The 26,875-nt window shown below is 42.9% G+C and overlaps 2 protein-coding genes across 5 annotated transcripts in view; both read left to right on the forward strand.

Moving 5' to 3' along the window:
• LOC142567922 (STING ER exit protein) overlaps positions 1–1,599 on the forward strand; it is a 40,875-nt gene extending 39,276 nt beyond the window's left edge. Inside the window, exon 7 of the mRNA XM_075678011.1 lies at positions 1,466–1,599. Within this exon, the coding sequence (XP_075534126.1) occupies positions 1,466–1,528 (63 nt within the window). The 3' untranslated portion in view covers positions 1,529–1,599. The remainder of the gene's footprint in view (positions 1–1,465) is intronic.
• A 5,943-nt stretch (positions 1,600–7,542) lies between these two features.
• Positions 7,543–26,875, forward strand: part of LOC142567921 (golgin subfamily A member 1-like) — an 82,486-nt gene continuing 63,153 nt past the window's right edge. Inside the window, exons 1-6 of one of the 4 annotated variants that reach the window (XM_075678007.1) lie at positions 7,543–7,559; positions 8,502–8,656; positions 17,289–17,368; positions 18,840–18,870; positions 19,026–19,120; positions 25,654–25,782. In XM_075678007.1, coding sequence (XP_075534122.1) covers positions 8,542–8,656; positions 17,289–17,368; positions 18,840–18,870; positions 19,026–19,120; positions 25,654–25,782 — 450 coding nt within the window. In that variant the 5' untranslated portion in view covers positions 7,543–7,559; positions 8,502–8,541. Of the gene's footprint in view, positions 7,560–8,025; positions 8,657–17,288; positions 17,369–18,839; positions 18,871–19,025; positions 19,121–25,653; positions 25,783–26,875 lie in introns of those variants that run through there. The other 3 variants (XM_075678010.1, XM_075678009.1, XM_075678008.1) reach the window with 3 other exon arrangements.

Here is a 26,875-nt window from a genome sequence, read left to right on the forward strand (position 1 = left end):
GAAAAAGAAAACGCTGACATATAAAATGCACATACATCCCAAATGAAAAATTATTCAATGCGCTTTAAGAAATCCTGTGAAGGGAGCGATCATGTATTGTGTTTCACCAGACAGTGAGTTCCAAAGTTTCATGATTTGGGGAAAAAAGCTATTACTTAAATAGGTTAGCGCAATAATGAAAGGATGAAATATTAAGTTTATGGTTTCTTCTTGTTGATAACATCCTTTTAGGAGATAGCATACCTGCCAAGTTCAGAGAAAACAAATCGGTTAGATTCTCTGAATCGGAGGTGGGCCCGGGGTGTATATTTTTTTAAGTACTGACAATGCATCTGCACACAGACAAATTCATTAGTCTTGTTAGGCATTTATTTACAAATTTACAAATGACCACGTGAGCATCAAGGTCGCACTTTTGCAAGCATTTCGTTGTTGCCGGTTTTGTCTTCGAACATATTTTTATAATTTAATTAAGTATTTTTTTTCTTCCAGCAACCATGATCTGATTATGAGGCACGCGGTAGCGGGGAACTCTGGATTAATTTTGACCACCTGGGGTTCTTTAACGTGCGCCCACTACATCATACGTGGGCATTTTTGCAATTCACCCTAATCGAAATGCGGCTGCTGTGGCCAGGATTCGATCCCGCAACCTCGTGCATAGCAGCACAACGCCAAAGCCACTAAGCAACCACGATGGGTGTTCGAAAATTCTTCAGAGTATGTTTAATTGTAAAGAATGGCGTTTATTTGATATTTTGCGAGCACAACGTTACCCAGCATCTCATCACGCATGGATGAGTGGAACCATTTTCCTGTGCATTGAACCATGCACTCTGCATTGCTTTGTGGTATTGGTATTAACAGAATACCCGGCATCACTTCGGTTGAGTACTGTTTTGAAAATACTTGAAAAATACTTTTTGAGCTGGCACTCTTTGCTTAAAGCCATGACTGACAGTAGGTGCATGCAGCACCGACACCAAAGAGAACGGTGGACTGTCTAGCGTCGCTAGTTGCGAAATGCAGCATTCGCTCGCCAGCTGAGTGAGACTACGATCACTAAGGTACCCAACAACCACAGCAGCATAATAAGCGGCACTGTGGCTAACGAAATAATTCCAGGTAGGGCTTCCCTACTACTTTCTCAACAATGCTATGTGCCATGAACCTCCAACGATTGAATTGGGTTGGCATTTTTGCCAACGTGGCCAGACAAAGCGCTGGACGCGGATAGAAACGGGCACAACTGCAATTTCTGGGAGATTTTCCTGTAAAAATCGGAAGAAATGGTCGAAATTTCGGAGTCTCTCAGATAATCCGGGAGACTTGGAAGGTATGGGATAGGTAGTTATTTAAGGAAGCGTAGTGGTTTCAGTTAGCGATCACCATTGCAGTCATGTGTTGCCAAGCTGTTCCCACCTCCATCTGACCCCTGCCAACATTTTTGTTCCTTTCTTTTCAGGTTTCTCAAGGAGAGCAAGATGTCAAGAAAAAATTGGTCAGGGGTACTCTTATTGATAAGTAATGACTAATCAGTGTGCACTGCTTGCTATGTACACCTGTCGCATCTCTTGTAAATAAAATATTTAAAGCTTATCTCTTTCAGTGTGATTTATGTGAATCGTTTTCATACTAATTGGAGAAAGATGATGAAACCACGTAGGTAATGCTGTCAAAGTTCGTTAAAATGAAGTCACATCTGGCACTAAAATAATGTCATTGTATTCTATAGTTTGTTATAAGCATATGTTCCTTACATGCAGATATCGACGAGAAAGATTTTGAACTTACTTTGTATTATAATTCTATAATTATATTCGTGCTCTTTATATTGTGGTTTGACTGTCATTGAATTGGTAGAAGTTTTGTGTTGGTACTAAGGGTATTCTCGCCCCTTCCCCCTCTCGAAGAGAACACTAACAAATTAATGTTTTTCATCCACATAAATGCTTTTGAGTTTATTATACACAGTGGTAATTCTCGCTGGTATAAGCTGCCTGACTTCAATGCTTGAAGAACCGTAGTTCTAATTTGAATTGTTCGTTTGGTGTTTTGGATATGTGTACAGTGTGGTCAACTATTAAAGAGAACACCCAATTATAGTACCAGTACTGATTACTTCTTTGATTAGCCAAAAAAAGCTTCTGCAGTTATATTTTATCAGTTAATATCTACTGAAGAATATTGTGTCAGCCACCAATTTTCTTTAAAACATGAATACTTCTGCAGTTGTATAAGAGTGAATACTAAACTGATGTTTCCTTTAGGAGTGGTCCATGCTGTACGCAATAAGTGTTCTGCAATTTTCAATAATTGACCTCAGAAAACCAAATGGATGCACAAAAGTGCGGCGTTTTACAAATTGTTTTGTTTCTTGCTTCACCGCTGAATTTATCTTTTCAGAGGAATCTCAGTACGTTACAGAAATTTTATGTACTAATTATTTTCATATTTCACGCTGCAGTAAGGGGACGAGCATCATTTTCTGACCTGCTGTGGATGCCCATAAAATGTGCACTTAAAAATTAAATCTGTCACTATTTACTCACTTGACATGTATTATACGCTCAAGCCATATGAAATCCCATGCATGTCTTTTATGTAAAGTTCAATTGATTTCAGGTTGAATTGCTTTTGTTAATTCCACCTCATTAGTAGGTGACGACATCTTGCTCTGTCTTGAGCTGCCTTCTTTGAAGTGCACAAATGCGTGTACAGGGAACAGATTTTTTTTTTTTTGTGGACTTGCAGATCAACTGAGTGTTGAGAGGAAAGCAAATTTCCTTGCAAGCTTGCACAGATTCATCATAAAGTTTCCAAATGCCACTTAGTACATGCTTACACTAAATGTGACACGATAAATGACCTATTTCGTGTTAAACTATAACTTGTCGCACTGATGTGCAAGGCCTTGTGCAAGCGATGGGTATTATCTTCAAGCAACAATGAAACATCGTTGTGCAAGAAATACATCGTGGTTGAGGGATGCATAAAGGAGGGAGTAGGAAGGAACAGAGCGAGTGCCACGTGTCAACTGTTTATTCGGAGAGCCACGGCGAAAGAATACAACAGATGGGCAAGCCTGCAGTGCTTGCATTAAAAAGTCGCAGCAGTGTGTCAAACAGTTGGAACTGCATCAGTGACACTTCTGCTTATCTTTTTTGGGACTCAGTTACAACTGTTACAACTGTTTGACACATTGCTGTGACTTTTTAACATCACCACTGCATGCATGCACATCTGATGTAGTCTTTCGACTTCAGCACAGGCAGCAACTTCCAACTAGTACTTTTATGACAAATACACAGGTATATATAGACAAAGATGTCACATGTGCAAAATGCAACAATGAGTTTACAAATGCAGATAACTTAACTGGACAACCACTTGTCAGAGGAGCTGATCTTTGTATCGTACAACCTAATGGGAGTGTCACCCGATACATTCCGCACCTGTGCAAGGCATGCTTCCATTAGTTCACGGGTAGTCTGGTCTTTGCTCTTGCCTAGAATCTTAATCTCCTGGAAATGCGGCTCGCATGAGCAATCGTTACACTGTGCAGGCAAGTGCAGCAAGTCATCTTTTTAAGTTTGGATCACGTTCCCTGGCTCAGTCATTAAAGCAGCAGCCTTTCTGTCCTATGGAGGACTTGCTGCATGTCGGGGGGGGGGATGTGCAGCATGGCTTGCTGCATGTCTTTCTTCAGCACTAAACATATCGTGCAGTAATTACCAAAGCATCTCTCGACTTTGCTATCCAAATAAACACTTGAAGTTTAATACCCACTCTGTTCCTTCCTATTTCCTCCTCCTTAAGTCTTTTGTTTCCTCATCGCGCTAACATGCATCTCTTAGTCTTCAACCAACTTGCCCAGCAAGAAATTTCACTTCACATTGTAATTACATTCTAGTAACCTCTTGCCAAAGGTTGGTATCCTGATGTTCAAATAGCCCCCCCCCCCCCCCCCCCCCCCAAAGAAAAAAAAAAAATGTTTGCACCTACTACCCCTACCAGTGGCCTGTGTTGATGACAGGAGGATAGGTGAGGCTTGCACACTAGCAAGACACCCCCTCCACATGCCCTCGAAAAACATTTCTGGCTGCACCGCTGCTCCTCTCATATATGTGGTTCGTATGGCAGCCAGAGATAAATGTACTGTTTCGTTGTAAGGCACCACATCTTGAAGCAATGTGCCTTATTGCATATGGGTGGTCAAGACAATAATGCAGTGAGAAGGCGAGTTATTTTGGTAAATATATTCCTCGTAGGGCGCTTATTTTGTAACATTCCATTCCAGGACATGTGGCCTAATTCCATGAAAAGTGTGGCCCGATCCTGGAGATAAGGCAGTCAAAATGTGGGCCAATCCCGAAAGTAGTGCAGTCTGTACCCAATGAGAACTTTCTGTGGCAGCACAGCCAAAGCTATGTGCAAGAATTTGCATGTGCAGAGCTTCTGCTCTTGTGTTACTAGGCCAAATAGTACCGACATTTTGCTGGTGGTTTACAGGACCAGGAAAACCAGACGGAGACACCAGAAAGCCAAAACTAAGAACAGCAAGTAACAGAAATCCTTTTCCTCGGCAAGGTTTTTACTTCTTATTAAGTAAATCTTAAACAAATAAAATAATAATTGGTATGGTTTCTTTTATGCTATGTAGCTTCCAGTTGCTTGCATTCGTGAATTACATGCAGAAGTGCAGTAAAATATTATGTGCTTCGGGTCCATAGTTTTCACTGTGCTGCCGCAGGAAGTTGTCACCAGTTATAAAACCAAATATAGTAAAGTCAAGAAATGTAATGGGTAACTAAATTGTTCTATGTAATAGTAAGATGGTACTTAAGCAGGGTAAGGTGACATAGGTGAAATTAAAGCCACTCGGCTGTGGTTGACATTGAAGGAAAAAAAAAATTATGGGTTTTAAGTGCCAAAACCACTGTCTGATTATGAGGCACGCCGTAGCAGAGGACTACGTGGAGGACTACAACTAGTGGAACAACAAACCGCATGGTACACTAATGCGCCCAGAAGACCGTCTTTCTTTGATGTCAACTGCTGCTGAGTTGCCTTTTCTGTTTTTTGTTAGATGACTTTCCAATAGCGTCTCTGAGGAACTTGGCCAAAGACATGCCTGTAGTCATTCGACCTCATAAAGTGTCCTCCCTGATAGAACTAGGCACTTTAGCAGAAGAAGAGCGACTGCATATAGAAATTATTTCAGCCAAGAAGATGCTGAGCCATGCCTAACTACACTTGGCTAAGTAAGTGAAAGCAAAATGTTTTCCTCTCTCTCTCTCTTTTTTGACATACAGAGTGGTCAAGCTCTCTTCCAAGAGAGACTGAACAAGCTGTCGGAGGCTGTTGCAAACCAGGAGGCACATGGAAAAACAAAAATACTACTCTAACCTGATAAAAGCATCAACAGTTATTGCACATTTATGTGGCACTCTTGATAACTTAGGGCTTATGTATAAACAAATATATTTCTGTGTTCTGCCAGCTCATAGACTGAATTATTTGGCTTTCTATAGTGTTTTAAATTCAACTTAAATAGCTAATCTGTGGGGTCCTAGATTGTTTTTGTACTTTGTGTAACGACCCAAAAGCATGTGGTACAAAAAACAATATGACTGCTACAAACGCACATTTTTTCTCCTACAAAAGCTGCTCCAAAAGACCTTTTCCCTGTTCCACCATTGGAGGCGAAATGCAAGAACACTCGTGTCTACCGTGCATTGGGTGCACATGAAAGAACCCCAGGTGGTCAAAATTAATCCAGCGTCCCTCACTAAGGCATGCCTCATTATCATATCGTGTTTTTTTCTCCACGTAAAACCTCAGAATTTATTCTTTTTCCATTTAACATATAGTCTTGTCGAATGCTCTTAAGCGAGGCATGTATGTTTAGCCACTAAATGGTCTCTACAATAGTATATACTATTCTACATACCTCTTGAGAGCAATTTGTTTGTTCCTAGCTATTGCTCGAGGGGGCATCAAGCAGCCTTGGCACAAATTGTACAGAAGACTGCTGAGTAATGGCACAGTTAAAGGCAGTTCAATTGTATCGCAGGTTCTGAATTTATTTGATGACAGTGCTTTCAGTTTTTTTTTCAATTGCAATTGCAAATAAATGGACACTCCAGGCGAATTTCCACCATTGGTGTCGCTGTGAAGTTCTGCATAAAGTCCAAGTGCAATAAGATTGAGGCTGTGTGCCGTATACTGTAGGTGAGAGGAAAAGCATGCGATGCGAGGGTGAGCCGAGAAGGATGGTAGCTTGGTACGCTGGTACCTTCATATGCACAAGGAAGGAATGCAGTGAGGTGCCCATGGGGGTTTGGGTTGTTTAATTAGTAAGCGAATGTTTGCAGCAGTCCATACGGTTGTTAAAACTACTAACGTATCTTACTTCATATAGCTGTTTATAATAATTTACTATCACAATCAATGCTTCGCCTTTTGGGCGAATTCTACTGTGACTTGTTTATCATTATTATTATTATTTTTTTTGCTTTATGGGTACGTGGTTTCGAGTATGGATGAATTTACACTTCATGCTTCAGCTACTATACCTTAAATATGGTAGCACGCTTTAAACAAGAAAGAGGGCACAGGTCAGGTGAGTTAATTGGCATGAGCCAAATTCAAGAGTGCACATTGGAATGTGTGGATTGGATTGTCATTTTATGTGGTCTTTTTGCATTGAATATTTGTTTCTTGAAGCAGCCTGCCCACTGCACATGCAATAGATGCGATGATTTGTTCAAAGTTCGGCACTTTATCCCCGAAACTCTGTCTGTATTTGACTGTTTTTTTTTTATACGTGTGTACGTCACATTTACGGCACACTTTTGATTGCGATAGAGCGCGATCAGGATCAAATTTCCTGGTTGTGATTGATTTCTTAGCTCGATCTGCGGAATGGAGCCAATCACAGATGAGAAGTGCAATTTCGATCCAGATCAGCCTCAGTTGCGATAAGTGACCATGCTGGTCTACTGAATGTTTGCAATGCAGTTTTGAAAGCTAATTTTAGCCCATGCGTACACTTACTTTGTCTGCTTGGACGATTATGTGAGTGACTGAAAATTAGAATGGGTCCTAAAGACTCCTTGGATTTCGAACTCGAGTGTGGCGATTTGATTTTTTCTTTATATGAATTTCTCTTTTTATTGTGATAGCAATTATATGGACACTCCAGGCGCATTTCTGCCGTCGGCATCGCCGTGATGTTCTGTATAAAGTCCAAGGCCGATTAAATCGTCACCGCCCGACGTATGCTGTATGTGCGAGTGAAAGCGTGCGAGCGTGAACCAGTGATGGCGGCTCAACCTCGCGCACGCAAGGGAGGGAATCGGGGACGAGGCTCTGAGGGTTCTCCTTTGGGTGGCCGCGAGCGCCCTCCGGGGCCTCTGCGACGTGTTTCCGCGGCTTAGTTCGCGTTGGTGCGAGACGCAGCGTGGAGATCACTTTGCTCGCTGCTGCTGCCGCGTTTCCTCGCTCCAGCGTTTTGACAGCAAGTTTCCGCCGTCATCGAGTGAGATGTATTGCCTGTGCGTGCGTGACACCATGCTTGTTAATTCAGTTAGTATATGCGCATGTTCCGAAGTATATACGGCCGATGAAACTACTATTGCTCTCTACTAATTTGCTATCGCAATGGATGGTTCACTTTTCGGGCGAAACTGCGACTTTTTTATGGACACAGCGAGGAACAATTTGTGACCGTATCTCAAAATTTTAGTTATTGTCTGTAATCATTTCATGGTGCAAAAAGAAAGTAACAGTCGGAAGCCACACGCAAGCAACGTAACGGAAAGAGCGTATTTAACCTAGCTTTGAAACTTCGTACCTGTTAGCGCTGTTGGCTCGAATATGAGCAGAGTCGCATAAAAGGACTTTGGTACCACAGCCATATGCCACAACCACGATCTCTCCATATGATCTCTCTATCATCATTGGAACTTCCTGCGTGCGTCATATGTTCGCGAGCGTTTTCCGGTTCGCGGTAAACAGAACCAGCGGAACTGACCGATCGCGGACGATGATGCAGGCAGAGCGATCGGCTGGTGCCTGACCGTGCCCATCCACCAGCTGAGCTCCAGCGAGAAAATGCTGTCACCTGCGCCCCTGTGACCCAGTTTGATCCCGCTCGAAACAGTTAAGCGATTATCCTCATGGCGTATCTGCCACTCCCGCCGATTACGACGACATCGTCAATTTACGATTCCCACCGTTGTATCGTCCGCGACTCTACTATGGCTCACTGAAGCGTCACCGCTACGAGGCGCATTCACCATAAGCAACTCGGTGGGAGACGTAGGAATTCCCAAATTCTGAGGCGAACTCTGGAGAGCTCGATCAAACGGGCTCGCGACAAGTCCCGTCTTTTCGGTTTCGGGTTGAGTGCTTGGACGCAACATTGTGTCGTGGCCAAGCCGCGTGAATGCATTTCCCCGTGTGACCCGACGGTTTCTTTTTTTTTTTTCCCGAAGTGTGCACATCTCTTCGACGAGGAGGCGCATCGAGTGAATAATGTTCACGAAGTTAAAGAAGAAGATTGAAGAGGAGAACCAGACCGAGCTCGTCATTGGCATTCCGCCACCGCCGCCCCAGCTGCCGGCACCGACTCCGACCCACAGCCGCAGAGGTAGTAGCGCGCTGCATCTTTACTAGCTGTCACTTTGAGGTATATTGTTTAATGCGCAACGCTTTACTTCCCGTGTTGCTGTCCTTGGATGATCGCGTTGGCACTTAAAACCCTTGCAAAGCTTCCTCATCATTTGCACATGCTGGACGACTAGATACGAATCGTCCAGAATGTGCGTTTGTGTCTAAAAGCTTGATTTGCGGAGCGCAGGCCTGAAAGATTAAACAAGGCGGGGCAGAGTTGTCTGCTACGGCCGTGCGTGGCTACCATGCGTGGCTACCGTGCGTGCATGGCGCCCGAAATGCCGACGGCTATCGAAATACAATCAGCCTGCATGAAACTTACCTTGCGTTCTGCACCGGGGATAATATACAGCTCGGGTGCCACGTGTGCCGCGTTCACACCGTCTAGGTTAAAGCTCTTGCGCGCTTAATTGCCATAATGTCCTAAACAATGGTATTGTTTAAGTTGGTCTTAAGGCACTAAATTAGCTACTTGCTAAGCATGCTCATATGTGGAAAAAGGAGCAGTGCAGAAATGGTATGGAGAAGTGAGAGATGCTATGAAAGGGGGGACGCAGCACCAGTACAGGATGGATCCTTTCTCCAAGTTGTTTCTGCACTATGGTCCTGTCCACCCAACCCATAAAAAATCAACTGCTTGTGCATTATTCAAACATATTTTGCAGCAATTCCTGCATTCATGGAACAATTCTTTATATGAAAAGCAAGAGTGATTTTCAACTAATGCAGGAAAAATAATCATCTATGTGTGCTGGAGCTGGCAAATGCAGAATAAATTTGCTGCAATTCTTATTTTCTTCCAAAAGAATGAGCAGTGTTTTCTTTTGTAAAAAACTGAGTGACAAGGATACAAACTGATGGCGAGCTCGATCAGAAATCAATGTTGAGAAAACTTGTCAAAGGCTCTTCATCCCCCCTCCTTTATCACTACAGTGACCCTCATAACCCTGCTTTGCTTTGGGGCATTTCGCAGTCAATCTTCGTAGGTGCCAAGCATGAGGTTGTGTGTTGCTTTGGGACGCTCCAGAAAGTGGACGGGGGGATGGTACTTCACTGGCAATTGTTGTGGCATGTGTAATGCAAAAGATGTGGGTTTAGCTCCCACTTGCAGGGAAGTTGTCTTTTTGTCTGCTTTCATTCATACCCTTTTTCTTTGTTTTATTTCTACATTTCAATTAACAATAATGGATAATTTCCACTATGCTGGTTTCATTGTCTATTTCTTTGTATGGTTGTGACTAACGAAAAATTGAGGCCCTCAATGATCCCCTGGCTATTTATCACTCTTAGGGACATTAAATCACATCAGTCAGCCAGTCAGTCTTCCTAGGGCGGCAATCAATGTTTCCCAGAAGAGGAAAAGTATACCGTCAGTATTCTGCTAGAGCCAGGCACTCATGAATGTGCTGCACGCACTTGCAAGAAATTAGAGCAGGAATATGGTTCCTTTTTTCAGATTACCCATTCCTTGATTTATTGTTCAAAACATCTCACCATTTAGGTCATGGCTCGTCCTTTGGAGTTGAATTTCCATTCGTTCATTCAGCCTGCATTGCGGATTCCTCACACTCTCAACTTAGTCCAATGTTACTGTATCATGTCAATGTCTCGAATTGCATTGGAGCTCTTTAACCATTTCTATTTTATCAATGTATTTCTATGTTTCAATACTTGTGTAATTTTGCACATCTCATGTATGTGCTGGGAAGTGTGTGCTTTGTGAATACAGCTATGCCTGCTCTGAACTTAAGTTTTCAGTGTACTAGACTGTATGTGATGTTCAAATGCATGGTGGACCATTTGATGATTCAAGGAGGATATCATTTAAGTGTCCACCTAGTGGGCATGTCCATTTCATGCGCAGCTGAAGTTCTGATTGGCTGGTCTGAGGTACGCATGAGAAAGGAGACAGGTGCCCTCAGCCAATCAGCAGTTCAGCAGTAGACAAGATGGACATGTCCATTAGGTGGACACTTACAGTATGCCATGCCGCCCCCTGGAGTGTAGATTTAACAGAAGGAGAGGGGAGCATGTTTTTGTTTTAATCTGTTTACTGAGAGTAGTGTAGGTAAATGCAGACGGTTGTTTGCACATTGACATAAACATTTCGATTGTCACATGACAGCCCACACAGAGTCTGCAGCAGCTGACAAAATGTGCAAAAGATTTGGAACACTCAGTGTGGCACTGGCACTATTTTGTGTACCGCATCTCTAGATGAATATTTCCTTACAGGTCGTTCGGAAAATGCTTTGGGCTCACAAAAGTCTTTTTGAGGGAGAGGATGAGGTTTTATTGTGAAAATATCTAACCATCTACAAGTAATATTGTTCGAAAGGGAATATAGTTGCCATCCACCCGACATTAGCACATAGCTTATAGGAAATTCAAGTAGGTTTTTCAGAAAGGAACTTCGTTGTCAAAAGGCTTTCTTGGTAGCTTCATGCTACTGTCGGGTGTATGACAATTTCCCTTTCATGAATCCTCCTACGCCTTGTGGATTTCTGCAGAACTTATTTGCCAAGTATTAACGTGGGCACCAAAGGATACACAAAATTACAAATAATATTGAGGTTCTTGAAATTCACATGCAGTGCCATAGCACACTGAAGTAATGCTTCATTTGACATGACGGGGGTTGTAGATTATGTATTTAGCTCCGTACAGTTTAAAGGTGACCTTAGAGAAAAAAAAAAATGAGGTAATACTATTGTGTGTTTTTAGTAATTGCACTGGTGCTTGTAGCTTCAAGTCTTAATTTGATGGTGTAAAGCCAAAAGCAAGTAATCAAAATCAGTTGATATCTGCTCTATAGAAACATGTTGAACTGATGATGTTTGCCAGTGGTATGTTTTCATAGCGTGACAGACGAAAAGCTGCTGCTGTAGCTGTTCATTGCACATTGGTTGTCCTATTTGTCGAGCTGAAAGAATAGTAAGCTTAGAAAAGAACTCGTAAGTGTAGTTGCTAGGTTATTCATGTATTTATGTCATTGTTTTCTCCTTTTATGTAAAGTGACAACTATTGCTGGTATTGACTATTTTCCTTTTGTAGGTCATCTGTTAAACATAAGATCAAATGACTGTTGCATCAGTGGATCTTGATACTACAATTGTACATCTACCAATGAAAGCTAGCTTATTGTTTCACAGACAGGTTATGTATGTTTAAGGCAAAGCCAGAATAATGTAATGATTCTGTTCAAATTCTCTTCCTTTTCACACATCATCAGAGGCCAAAATGGAACTTTGCCTGCGCTATCACTGGGATTGGCTTGTCAAAAGTGGTGTATGATAAGAAAAAGGAATGAAATCGAGCTAAAGGAATTGCTACATTAATACCAGCACCCTTTGCCTAATTCGCAAGTGTGCTTCTCTGCACTGCACATTTGCCCAATTAATGGGGGCATTGCTAATCGTTCAAATGAAGATGAATTGCTAGCTACACACTCTGGGGCTTGTCTGTTGCTCATTGTTTCATCATGAGAGTCGGGTCTATATTTTTTGATGTCAAAATGCAAGCAAACTGTGCTTGTACATGCTGTATGAAAATATAAATATGCCATTATTAGTTGGGCAAACTGCCTTGCACGAAAGCTAGCTTTACAGTTACGAAGAGGGCCTCCTACATATTGCACACACTTTTGCATTTTGAGGTTGCTCTTTAAAAATGCTTCTTATGCTTTGCTCCTAGAGCATAAATTGAACACTTCAAAAATGGCAGTGAAAGCTCTGCCACTCGGGTCACATTGCAAGATAACAGTATTTGAAGGTGTCATTGATTGGTTGAAATTGTTTGGAATGAGATCTGTATCTATGGCCAAATGTGCTCATGACAAAAAAAAAAAAAAACACCCACAGAAAGAGAGAGAGAGAGGAAAAAAGGATGAAGGTCACCCATGTTATGTTGACACTGAAGCATTCAGTATGCATGACTACCAAGAACTCTATCAGATAAGCTCAGTGTGGTAAGCTTCCCTGCCCAATATTTACATGAATGCGCATCAGCTTGCTGTAATAATGTAATAGGAGCAATAAGCTGCCATATGATGGCATGTGCCTTAAATCAAACTCTCTGCACATCTTCCTTGCTGGTTGTGTCCTTTGGGAATAATCACACAGCCAATGACTGTACTAAGTAGCTACAATGCCATGCACATCTTCACATGACTTCTGAACTGAGTCATAAGCCGGAGAATTGTTCACAAAAGCAATGCCAAGCTTGGTTCTTGCTTCAATGCCACTCTAAACTGCTGAGTAACTGTAGTCACATTCCGCTTCTGTTGGTGCCCAAGTTATTATATTCAGCATAAAGAACATCTTTGACAAATCAGTTCTCCGGAAGCCTGCATGGTGGAGGAAGGTTCATGACAGGGAGAATTGTCATCCACCTGTTGGTAGGATGAATTTTTTTTTTTTACTGTGAAGCTTTGTTTCTAAGAAATCTGCATTGGTTTCCTTTGTAGCTTCGTGCTACAAGCGGTGGATAAAAAAAAAAAAATCTTTGTTAAAGCTACATGAAAGTGCCAGCCAAATTCACTGCACTACAATGCAAAAATTTTCACCATGGCATAAAAACATTCTTTTTTTTCTAGAAATGCACTGAATTAAAAAAGAACAAAAGCCTTCGCTAATGTGACTGTTTCATCCTCTGTTCTGCAGTTTCTATAGGAAGTCATAAGCTTAACCCCACAAAGCCCAATGTGTCATTTTTGATATACTGCGTTTGATGCCTCAAAAGGCTAATGTGGGACTAACGCAAAAGCGCTAGTACCATTTTTGACATACTGGAGGGAAGTTTCTGTTGTGTTCAGCTCAGAAAACCAATTAGCAATTAATTACTACATTTTTTATATGCTAATCCGTTTCTTTAGGAATGTACTCACCATGGCCAGGTGATCGAGTTATAGTTTTCCTTGATATGGAATGGTGTTTGAACTTTCAGGGCTTAAGGAAGGGCCCACGCACTCCCAGATTTACTGGCAGGGAGTGCAGGCTTGTTGCGATCTGTGCAAACTGATAATATAAGTTACATAATATTATGACTGGTGCAATCTCGTAACCTTGCAGCTTAATTAGCACTTTCTTAACTTGGCTTTATCATAATTTGTTGTGAATAAAGGGAAAATGAGACATCCACCCGTTCGTAGCAATTGCTACAAAGGAAACCCATACAGGTTCCTCGAAAGAAAAGCCTCATAGTTGAAGAAAAATTCGTCCTGGTCTGGGACTCGAACCCGGGACCACCGCCTTTCCGGGGCAGCCGCTCTACCATCTTAACTAACCAGGCGGCTAGCAGATGGCAGGGCGAAGTCGAATTTGTCGACAACACGAAGCAAAGGCAAGAGTTTGACGTAGTAGTTCTGCGGAAACCCGCAAGGTGGACTCCACCTTGCGGGTTTCCACAGAACTACTACGTCAAATCATAATTTGTTGTCCTCCATATGTTTCATGCTTGTTTATTTCATGATTTATCAACCTATACAAATGCTCTTGCCCACCTTCTGTGTGACGCTGTTTGAGATAAACATTTGCTGGTAGTAAGCACCTTGTCTACGTCTTTAACTGTCCCTGTGTATTCCTGTGCACTTAAAGGCTTCTAGATCATGGTTCACTTTGCTTGAAATTAAAGTGCAAATAATTTTGCTGTATAAGAACTACTTTAAAGGGGCTCAATTAATTCCTTTTCTAAATCACTATATTTGCCTATCCCTAACACAGACATATGCACTATAACACATTTGTGCACTACACACACGCATACTTTCTGCCAGGAAAGTTATCAGGCCAGCAACCTGAATGATAACGCCTACGAAAACATATTGCCAAATGGGAAGAGCTGCATGTCGGAGTGTAAAGGTCTTAAATCACTACTTGCACAAGTAACTGGGGTCATTTAACTGCTGGAGTGTACAGCACAACCACATACATGTCTTTATGTCTAGTTTGCTTGAAAGTGGTTTTGCTTGGAAACTTATACCAGATGACACATGCACACACATACACATTGTTGTGGGGACGTCTCAATGTGGTCTGACACTGCTTTATAGATGATGACAGGGTCTCTGATGGAGTTCCAGTTGCTTTGTGGTCTTCTTGCTTTAATGTGACAGCGCTTCTTTTTTCTTGCTTTCAGCACTTAACATTTCACACCTGCCTTATGTGACTACTTGTTCCGATAGTTTAGCACTAAGCAGGGCTGCTGGTGCTTTTCTTTCGGTGTCATAGCATGTGCATGCATATGCATGTTATGGAAGTCACATACATAAGTCATTATGTAGTATGTGTGCATTGTCATGTGGGCAACATTGTGGACACAAATAAGCTCCAGTTGCATCCGCCCAAGAGTGGTACGAGCAGCTGTAACTTTTTTGTCACGGCAAGTCACAGCTGCTTGTGTTGCTCTGGCCTGAGATGACTCTATCCACATTTCTGCACTACACATACCACATATACTCATGTAAGAGTTGCACTTTTTTCCGCAATATTCACATAGGGGTGGGACATTGTGGTCCTAATTTTTCTTGCCTTGCGTAATACCTTTGATTTCTTTGTGAAAAAAGAGCCAACACTGTTGCTTCCATAACCTCCTGAGACCCCGCTATGGGGATTTGTCCAATATATTGGACATTCAGATATGAGACAGTACTCATGTGACAAGGCTTTCATCCTCATAAAACCCCACTGTACAACTTATTGGACACCTGCTTGCGCCATCTATGCAGCATTGATGAAAATACATCGTTCAAATTCCCGCCGAAACAGTTAAACAATGGCGGCATTAAGCGGCGCGGCGTTTTACGGCAGCTGCCGGAGAAGTAAGCACTGTTTCTCGTATTTCTACCTGCTTCTGGGGCATATCTTCGATTTTATATTAAAGTTAATACAACAGCGTACGTGCAGAATACAAAATTTTAACTGTTTGCGCGCTTACCTTTTTTTACTCTTCCTTTGATTTCGCGTGTCCATTACGTTGGACGCTAGGACTCAACCCGGTTATTTTGACCGCGCTTTTGCGATGGCCTTGTTATGGACTGCAGGCGAGTACTGTTGGCGTTTAGCGGCTTGTGGACGAAATCGTGTCTTTTTTTTTCTTCGGGGGACCGGCCTCGCGTGTCTGATGAATTAAGCCAATAACGTTTCTTTTTTCAATCCATGGCTTGGACCCGCAAGACACCTACTGTCGCAGGTGGTCTCGTAAGGGAAAAACATATCAATATCCCTCTACCAGATATTGTTCGCATGTACAACTTCAACATGGGCGGTGTTGACAAGGCAGACCGAATGATAAGTTACTACATGATAAAAGCAGGCGTCAACAAGTGGACAATCAGAGCCATCTTTCACCTCTTCGACATTGCCCTCAACAACTCCTGGGTGCAGAACACGCGCGACCTACGCTCCCTAAAGAAGCAGCGGAAAGAAATACTCAGCTATATGCAGTTCCACCAATCTGTTGCTGAGACTCTCATGGCTCAAGGGAAAAAGCAGGATGAAACGGAGAGTGAGGACGAAGGTGAGTGGCATCCGCCATCAAAGCAGGTGCGGCTGTCTCCTCGAGAACCCCAAGAAAAGAGCACTACCCACTACTCAATACTGGCAGACACTGCAAACACTGCTCGTTGCAGACTACAGGGCTGCGACATGACAACAAAGTTCTTTTGCACCAAATGTCGGCTCTTCTTCTGCATCACCAAGGACAAACAGGTGTTTTGAAATTGCCCACGGGAAGTGAACACAAGAACAAATTTTTTTTTTAAGCAGAGGAATGCTCTTCTTATGTACTTTATTGACTACTTTGCCTTTTGAGTTATTAAAATATTTTTGCACACGAGTTTTGCGTAATATCTGCGGTGCGTCATTACGTGCGCGCTGGGTGAAGAAAGACCGGGTAGCATCCCAGTGTCCAATATATTGGACATCGCGCTGAGCTGAAATTATCACGGCTATTGAAAAAACATTTAACACTTTTCATCTTCATAACCATACTGATTTATTCTGAAAGTTTGGGAAAAATCTGTGCACCCAAATGCATCCCGGGTCTCAGGAGGATACCGCATATATTTGTTCCAGCAAGCATGCCATGCAGCTGGTGCCTGTCTATAGGCCTCACTACAGTCGCTGTCACCGCTGCTCAGATTTGGTTTGGTAGTACACTCATGGATAGTTATTGATATGACTGATATATTATGAATTGCGTTAGATATGACAATGACATCAATGCTTTCACAATGATGTCCAAAGACCGTGCAGGCCACACCTCAGAATCCAAGAGCATGCACACAAGTGGTGACCCTCTCTTCAGTCTCCAAATTATTTATTTCAGCATTTTTTTCTTCTAGTTTTGGGCTACCAAGTTGAGGGTGCGGCTCCTATGTGAGTGTGGCCTTTAGTGGAGTATATATGGTACATGTTTCTTTGAACCCGTGTGCTATGATGCAAGACCATTCTACTTTTCAGCAGTGCTGACTCATTGATTTGTAGTAGATTTGGCAAAGTAATGCCACTTGTCATCAAGGGATTAATTATGTCTGTTAATATTCTCCTCTGTGCACGTTGTTTCATTGTGAAGTTTTTCTTATTCTTCTTTCTTTCTCCTGCTTGGTGCAGCATCTGACTGCGGCGTCAGCACTCCTGGCCGGAGCACCTGCAGTGAGGCCTCGGACAGTGATCGAGAGCAGAGACCAAAGGTGAGGGAATATTCATTTCAATAGCTTTTCCTGCAAGCTGCCTCCTTCAGAGAAAGCTAGCTTAAATGCAAAACTGATAGGTAGGGGGATTATTTCATGTGCAAGGTATTGTGTTTTGTGAGCTAGCTATGGCTTTATCGTAAGTGGACTACACTTACTCCCATTTTTTTTTTCTTCTGAAAACAGCAGTCATGTGCTATAAAATTGGCTAATAATGTTTTCGTGCATTCTTTTGATCACCGTGCTTTAGTTCAGGTTCAGCATGATGCGACGTAAAAAAACAAACAACCTCCCATCTGGAATCAAACCAACAATTATGTATTTTCAAGCTAAGTGATCCTACCATTATGTGGTGTCTACTTTCCGCAAGTGATAAATTTTGGTTTCACTAGCAAATGCCCAGTGGTTTTCTGTCAAGCTCTTTTTAGCTGTGCACAGTATTAATTGGGGTGCAGTGCCAGCAAGATTAGTACATTTGTGCTGCATTGTGCTGTTCCATCACTACACCGGTGTTCACAGTGAGGTTTACTGTGTGTGAGGTTTGTGCTTTTGTGAAGCAAATGTAAAAAAAGAAAGAAAAAATGCCAGCACGCAACCATGGTAACGGCCACAAAGATGTTGCTAACTCCATGTCCCACTTTCAAGTGGATGATGCCGTGGAATGCGCATGTCTGCTGCTGATTGCAAGCTGCATGATTCTTCATATTGTGGCAGAAACATCTAGAATTTTTCAGGCGTTCCCAGGGAGACAAAGAAAGATGAAGTCTGGTGGTGATGACTCACCATAAGTTCTTCCAGTGACACTGCAGTTCTCTCTATTTTTCGAGGCATACTAGGGGAAATCTTCTCAAGAGCATGTGGGAATCTCTAAATGCATTCAGGAGTCATGGGCTCATAGTTGCTGTTTGCAGGAATTTAGTGAAGGGAAACGGAGGTTCATTGGAACCTGGTGGTATTACTAATTAGTCTTGCAGCATGTAGTTACTTTAGTGTGCACATGCCAAGCTAATTCTCCATTTTGGTCAGATGCAAACCAAGTACAATTTTGTATGCCAATGCTTTTCTTGTTCAAGACTAAAATGCCAAAGGCTACATTATTACAATAAAAACATTGCACACCCTGTTATTATAGGCACATTGAAAATTTTACAACCAGGACAGTGAGAGATAGTCACAGTACAGGCATCCGTGGTCATGACAGCTGAAGTACGTAATTGTCATTCATTGCCGCAGAGGCAACATTCAATACGCTGTCTATAATTCAGCCCAGCTGTGTAGAACTGCATTTAGAAGCAAAGCTGCCACGTCGAGTGGTGCTAAGCAGAGACAATGTAGCCACAGTGGAATCATTAATTGGTGCAGTCAGTAAAGCTAAAGTTGCACTTTGGTGTGCTCTCTCATCATTCTGCCCTTGAATTATGCACCATCTTCTTGTTGCAGCAGTTAATGTCGTTGTTGGTTTCCATTACAGAAACTACCGCAGGGTAACTCGACTGAAAATGGTGAGTATTGTGCATTGCATGTTGCGTGAGACAATGTTGCATGAGCTGTCTCACACACATGTTTACAAGTCGTGCATGAGGTGTACTTACGACTTACAACATTGTGACTTATACCTTATGCCATTGCCTGTTTTTTTTTTTTTTTCTTATCACAGAGAACAGTAAGCATAAAGGTAGCCCACCGAAGAGGTCAGCGCCCACAGGTGCTGACTATGAAGAGATATACCACAAGCTGCAGCTCATCAAGAGGGCAAGTTGTTCTTTGTAGTTTCTGTAGCAGGCACATTTTGCTGACATCTAGGGAGAACTTGCGCAATTTATTTGGGCAAGCTGCATGATGGGCCATTGCGTGTGAGACATAACTCTCTAATGTGGTGCATGCGATCACCTACAAGTCCACATGTTCACAATAATTGAAGCAGCATGGCATCGTTGTGTGCTAGCTTACAGCATTAAGCTGTTCAAAACCGAACAGTAATAAATTGCCTAATCTCATCACATTTCTCTGAGCTCGATTTGTTTGTGCCTGTAGCATAGTATGTTATCTGGTTGCAGTGTTGTTTCATGATACAGAAAACTTCTTAAGTGGAAGGTGGGCCCTTTTTGTGTCGAGGAATTGGGGGGGTGGCATGACTGTGGGAGCATATTGAGCTCCTGTTTGTGTAGGGAAGTAACATCCTCAGTATTTTACAAGATTGGCGTATTACAGGTGCTAAATGCCTGACTATGTTTGTAACAGTAGTAAAAAATCATTGTATCTGTAATAGGCAATATGTAGCAATTTTCAATGCAAACATTAGTAATTACTGTGATGGCTCAGTATAGCTACACTGTTGTGATGCTGACTGCAAAGTCACAGGTTCAGCCTCTGGCTGCTATGGTTGAGATTTGACGGCGGCAGAAAACAGGTACACTTGTGTACTTAGTTTTCAGTGCATGTATAAGAACACCAAGTGGTTGAAATTAATCCCATTCTAACTCCTCCTCCTCCTCCTCCTCCTCCTCCTCCTCCTCCTCCTCCTCCTCATCATCATCATCATCATCATCATCATCAATTCCTGGCCACAGCCTTGTCATTTCAATGAGACCAGAAGGCAAAAATGATCGTGTACTTATGTTTAAGCGTACATTGAAGAACCCCAGTTTAGAGTCGCCAACTGCATATCCCACTGGTGCATCCTGCATATTCCACTGGTGCAGTTGGACATAAAACTCCCTTCCATTGCAGTGGTTGACATTGGGTCCATGTATTTCCAATATGAAAGAAAATCCCTTTATGCAATGTATTTGGTTATTTTGTATTGTTTTCTTTGTTCCAGGGTAGCCTACAAAGCTGCTGAAATAAGCGTAAAATTAAAATATTTTCTGTATTTGAAGCCTGGCTGCAACTGATGGTGCACTGCAGCAACACAGTGCTGCCTCAGTTAATGAAAAAGGTTTCTCCCGGGTTAGTTAGTATGACTTGCCTGACTAGGAAATACACACATTCTAATGATGTTTGAATGACTTCATTATAATGGGAAATAAACAAGTGCAGTCATTGACAAATCTATAGCATAATTAAGGGCACCCCACTTTATAAATTTGTGAGACCATTAACATACTAAATAAAAGTTGTCCTAGCACATGCTAAGTTATTTAGCGCACACATTTAGGGATATGGATCACTTTTGGCTGTCAGCATGTATACTTCGAAGCCTGTCACTGAGGATTGCTTCAGGTGTAAAATATCCTCCCACCCCAACAGGTGTCGGTGAACCTTTCATTGTGGCCATTTGAGCTGAGTCATTGGGGTTGGTGTTTGGCAGGGTTTCCCACTAGAAGTGAGGTCACTGAAGCTTAGTGGTGGCATAATTCACTGAGTTTCCTGCAACAATTACTAGAAGAAACTTTGGAATTAGTGTCTATGGGAGCTGCAAGAATGGCAGTTCTGCCAGCATGGGACTGATGGGTAGTGTGACTTCGTTCTTCCAACTTTCAACGTGTTTGTGACTTTGTAAATTGATAATTTTCAACAAAATACTATTACATCATAAACTCAACAATTCACATTGAATGTGCATGTGTGCAGACATTTATTGCCTGGCTGTGTTTAGAAAACTATCATTACCTTGAAATCTAAGAAAAATAAAGCTTAATAATGTCACAAGGCTGTTCGAAGCCACAAACATGAAATCCTTGTACGGTCAAGCCTGTATACAATGAACACCGTTGTTCCACAAAATGTGTTCGCTATATCAGAAGTTTGTTATAATCCGCACCTTTCATGTTTCATCTTTCCACGCCGCTGGAAACGTTTTGGAAGGGTGTCGAGGATTTCGCTGGTTGATTTGTGTACCTACGCCGATGTTGAGTGCGTCGGTTGTGCGGTTCGTGGATTGCAATTAATTATTAATGGTTTCTCCGGGGCAGCATGTCATTCACCCATCGAGTATAGTGGTTGAACAGGCCCGAGTGCTCTGTTGTGGTAACAGCGTGGCCAATAAAAGCACGCTGAGTTCCGTCTGCCGACACGGCTGCCTTGAGTTCATTGTCGCTGATGTCTGTGATTGCACATCGCTTTTTATATTCCTTTTACACATTCACTAAACATTTTGCATACTCAAGAAGCCTTCGAGCGCAGCCTTCCACGTGGGATTTGCCAAAGCGGTGCATTTGTTTACCTCTACAGCTTCAGATCGCTGTTAGCTTTGGTTATTGTAGAAATGGCGCATCGCTGATGGGAAATAATCTCAAAACATAGCAAAACATACAGACGAGTCAGTATGAGCGGCCGAGTCCCTTAAACTGCAACTGTGATCCAGACACATATATATTACGGGCTGTTACTACTGATTCTCGCTTTTGTTTAACTTCATCATACTTACAGCTTGCGTGTGCTATAAAGTATTATTAGAGACAACTGTGCTCGGCATAAGTCCCCACTTATATGCCGTGTAGTTCTCTTGTGGAAAGGCGGATGCCATCGCTGACACCGTTGGCAACTGAGTGAGTTTATGCTGCTGTATCGAATGCACTGTCTCTTCTTTCCTGTTTGACACAGAGGTAAACAATGCTTCTTTGGAATTAAGAAATGCCAGCATAACAAAACACACAGACCCACCATCTACGGGAATGCGACCGGCAGCGTTCGGGAACGGTGACCACAGTACAAGATGTGGGCACAGCGCTGTGTCGCCACTTGCCGCTTATTGTGTACGTGCCATGCGAAGTGAAGAGTAGTTATCAAATCACTATATGGCCGCAACCTAACTAAAAGAGTGGTTTCCTTCGTCCTGACTGCTTATTTTTTAAGTCCAGCTCCATCGGCAGCGGGTGCATGAACTCGACGGGGTCAGGCCTAACTCAAACTTCGCTACACAGGAGCAACATTGACTCAAACTTCACGTGCACGGCTTGAGAGAGCTGAAGCTCGTGCATTTCAACTTCGAAGGCATGTCGGCGCATTTTGAGTGCGAATAATTATATTTACAAGTGAATGAGCTGCAGCTATCGCGTTGTCGGTTCAACGGCTGATCACGTAGGGTTCGGTCAAGATATCACGGTCGGCACGCTGATTTTGTCGGTGCTGTCGGCACGAAAGCCTGTCGTGCTATATGACATCTCGCACCCGTCGGTTGCATCGTTGTCGGCCTGTTACGATCAAATGGTGTCGGTGACACAGTGCTGAATAATCGGCCAATCGTCAGCGTCAGCGTCTTGTCGGTCTCGTATATCGACCCAATGTTACCATGCCTTAAAACAGTACATGAAGTCAGGCACGCACTGCCACCACCAGTAACAGTGGGCCGATGCTGCAAGAAGTCTACTTCAGCAATGTGTTTTTGAAGTGTCGCCCAAGTGTAACGCAGGGGTTTATCGATAAATTTGACAGCCATCAGTGCAAGGTGGCAACTACGTGGTTCACGGTGCAGTCCGGACCAAGCCATGGCCCTTTTTTGTTTCAAAGTGGAGTTGCAGTCTTACGTGCATTTTCGGCACCGCACCGACGTCGAGCTACCAGTAGAGTTTCAATGCGGTACATGGCACGAGCATTTGCAACAGCGCGCGTTCGGACGCTTTCTTTTTTTTGCGGGGTACGTTCCCCCAATATCTGGCCGCGCGGCCGCACGCACGTCGCTTCCAAAACGTTTCGCGACTTATCCGCTAGGGCAGGGTGCATGCACCGTGGAGCCGTGAAAGACGCGGATTGGATTTTTTCCTTAAAATTGCTTATAAAGAACTGTACAAGGTATAGAGGAGACGCTTTATTATGAAAAAATGATACGCGCTGCATATACTGGCAGAAATCACGGAGATAAGTAAATGCAAGTTGTGTAAACCAGATAATCACACTCTTAAAGTTTATCAAGCTGTTGACATGGTGTAGATGAAGGTCCCAACCAATGGGAGGGGGGGGGGGGCACAGTTGCATTTTTGTTAGTTTATTGGTCCTCACCACTGGAGGCCTCCATTTGCTGAAGTTGTCATACCTCACCAGCAAGTGCTCTTTTAGAGACGCTTTCCAAGACATCTACGCCATCATCAGCAGCAACAAAGTCATTGCATGTTTTCCTGTAGATGGGTAAGGCTTGCACCAGCAACCTATTTCCAGAAGGCTGAGTCGATGTCCTGTAGTTCGACATTATAGACATTATCTTAGCAGAAAGAAGTGCCAGCTTAGTGAAAGTAGCATTTTTTGTGTATGTGCAGGTTTGACCTCTTTTCTCGATGTCTTCTGGTGTCTAGTAGTGAGGTTCTTGGGACATAGCCTTTACTGTCAGGTTCATTAAGTCGTCTAGGTCGTACACTTTGGAAATAAATATTTCTAGCACAGATCACCATTCTTAGTGCCATTGGTGGGCTGTTTGCAAATGCCATGTTTAGTGCTGGTATATTGCTTTTTAGTTTTTTTATGTTGAATATCCTGCAGACATTGCAGCTCACATCTGAGCAAAAGAAAAAAATTCAAGCACTGCACCAATTGCAGTAATGGTAGCACAACACAGTTCGAAAGCTTCCCAGGAAAAAATAAGATTGATTGACGCTGTTCACTAGCATCGGCATCCTGACAGCAATAAAATGATAAAAGGAAAAGATGATGCAACCTGCAGTTGGTATTGCCTGTACAGGTTGCCTGTATAGTTGGAATGCTGTACAGCCATCTTCCCTGCCTCAGCTTGTCAAGATGCTGCCACTCCACGGTTCATCCCATTCGTTCAAACCAAACCAAGTAGGCTAGCCGGTTGCTATAAGTGGACGGCTCTCTCATAGGCTGCTTGCAAAACTCTTTGGGTATTACTATTTGTAGTGTTCGAACATTCATTCTAAATAGGATTGTTATAAGTGGGCTCAACTGGACTGCCCATCATTCTAATGGTCGCTGAACAATCGTAGTGCTAGGGTTCCCTCTAGTAATTTTAGTAGGAAGCACTATGGTGTAACCTTCCTTGAGTGGCCAGTAATGAGGACACACTACACAACTGCGGCTTAGTTATAAAAAGCAGTGGCTTAGTGGCTTTGTTCATCTTCTGTTAATTACACCTAAACAGGGTTGCCAATCATGGCTGGGTGTGCTAACTTAGCACTTGTCTATGGAACTTGCAACTTCTGTGCATTATTAAGAATGTTAGTTGCCTTTTTTTACCTTGCTGAAAATTCTACAGGAGGTAAAATGATTCCAGGGGGCACCTGTGCATGTATCTTTGGAGTGTAATACTTCATCAGCAACTATGACAGTAAGCAAGGTGCATTGAGGTGTTATGCAAACTAGATAAATATGCAGGTGATCTGTATATTTTGTCGCATAGTCGCAGCAGCTGTGAGCGGTAGCACGTGCAGTATATCTACATCCCTTGCAGACATGGGATTCCCCGAGCCGATGATCGACAGAGCCTAAGCCTAGGACACGCTCGAGGGAACAACCTAGCAGATAATGGTCACACTGTCTGTTGTACACCTCGCCCCCTCTTGCCAATCTTCCCGCCAAGCTGTTTGATATAATTTGGGTGATAGGTTGCACAAAAGGTTTGTTTGCCACGTACTAAGTACAGTGGTGTACATATGTGGTGAGGATGGCAGGGATAGATCATGGTGTTATTGTGGACGTTTCAAAATATGATTCATTTTCATATGCTTGACGAGCATTTTGTAAACAAATGCATACGTTAGCACAATACTTGTGCAACAAGCGATATATTTAAGCACTTTATTTTTCCACATGCAGTAAAGAAATGTAATCGACTGGGCTCTTCTAGCTACCACCAAAATATAGAATCATTATCAGAATTCACTTTCATGCATAGAGGCCATCAAATTTCTCATATTTCCTTGGGCTTCCCTGAATTTTTCTTTTAGTACAGTTACCAGCGTACATGATTGTACTTGATATTGCCTATTGTACTTGCTCTTTTTCTCATTTATTGGTTTGTAGGTTTTGTTATTGTCGTGCACTTCTTAATTTCTGCAAAACATCGGCACACATGCACCAGCATTGCCTTTCTGTTATGTAACTTTCTGTATTTCTTTCCCCCCTTTCTTGTATTGTGATAACCTGCAACAATAGACATTCCTGCCTAGCTGCTTCACGCTCTAACAAGAGCAACAGTATTGCAAATAAATATGCAAACCAATAAATAAAGTATAACAGGTTGGCTGGTTGATGCTCGCACAATATACCATTAAAATATTGGACAGCTGCAAGCCCCACCTAAGCAGCAGTACTAGTGGCTTTGGGTCCACTGCGAGGGAAGTCTGAGCAGACCAGTGATCAAACGGTGATGACGGGTTGTGGTGCATGTGCAGGAGAAGCAGGAGCTTGAGCGGCAGCTTCGGGAGAGCGAGCAGCGGGTGGAGCTCTTGGCAGGCCGCTGTGAGAACCGCGAGGAGATTGAGAGCTTCCAGAGCCAGGAAATGGCCAAGGTCAAGCACTTGGTAAGAGGGCCAACGCCTCGTTGTGGGGACGATGGAGTGCCTTCTGTCTCTGCATACAGAAACACACTTGCTGTGCATTGTTGTAATGCATTGGCAGTTTCAGGGTAGCTCACGCACTGTCAGGGGGCTGTGTATCTATGCACATATGCATCTACGTATAGTTGGGTACAACTTTAGAAAAAAGGGGTGTTTACTCCTCCAAGGTGGATGCACACGAGCCTCCACCAATGGGCACACACTCTAGACTGACATACCGAGCCGGCTGGTGACCCAGCCAATGGAGAAGATGGCCGCTCGCGCTTCGAACTGGGCCGAGTCGCATCAGTTGTGTGCATCTGCCCCTCATCAGAGTGAATTCCCAAAGTGCTTGTGGTGGTCTATCATGCTGGAAATATTATTGCGAGCTTACAATGCACCATTTGTGCTGCATGTGTTTATTCTGAGCCATGATGCGGTGACGAAAGATTGCAGCGAGCATCGCTGACGCTACGCTATGAGAACTGGCGAGACTCCAGGCTTGCAAAAAAAAAAAAAAGGGGGGGGGGGCCAGTGAGAAGGAACAAAACAAAAAAACCTATCACATTCTTGAAAATAAGTTTGTGAAAAAAATAAAAATAAATTTTATGCTATTTAAAACCAAGAGTGTTTCTTTAAAACGATGAATGAAGCATTTTTGTATCTTTCCTGCCTCGATCGTCTTCTCGCCCCAGGTTTATAATGGTTTCGATAAATGCATTGTTTTTTTAAGTACTTTTTAAATAGCAACTGATCCATTTTAAACTCAGACAATAAGTAGTGAATTTGCCGTGTACATGTCAGTCAGCACAAAAGCCATGCAGAGCTGCTCTTTCTTCTTTTGTCCCTTGCAATGAACCTAAAAAGCAGACGACATGCAGCATTGTAAAAGGCACGGGGTTATTTTTCTTCAGCGCACCGGCATGTACTGTAGCATTCCAATAATGAGAGCGCTATCAAGCCAGTCATCAAAATACAAAAGTATTTATTTATACCGAAAATTACGAGCTTTAGAAGCACGTTTTTTTGAGCGGGACTATTTTAGTCGTGGAGGCAATCGGCTGTTGTGCTTCGGCGA

Source organism: Dermacentor variabilis, unplaced genomic scaffold, assembly GCF_050947875.1.
Source record: "Dermacentor variabilis isolate Ectoservices unplaced genomic scaffold, ASM5094787v1 scaffold_15, whole genome shotgun sequence".
Classification (NCBI taxonomy): domain Eukaryota; kingdom Metazoa; phylum Arthropoda; class Arachnida; order Ixodida; family Ixodidae; genus Dermacentor; species Dermacentor variabilis.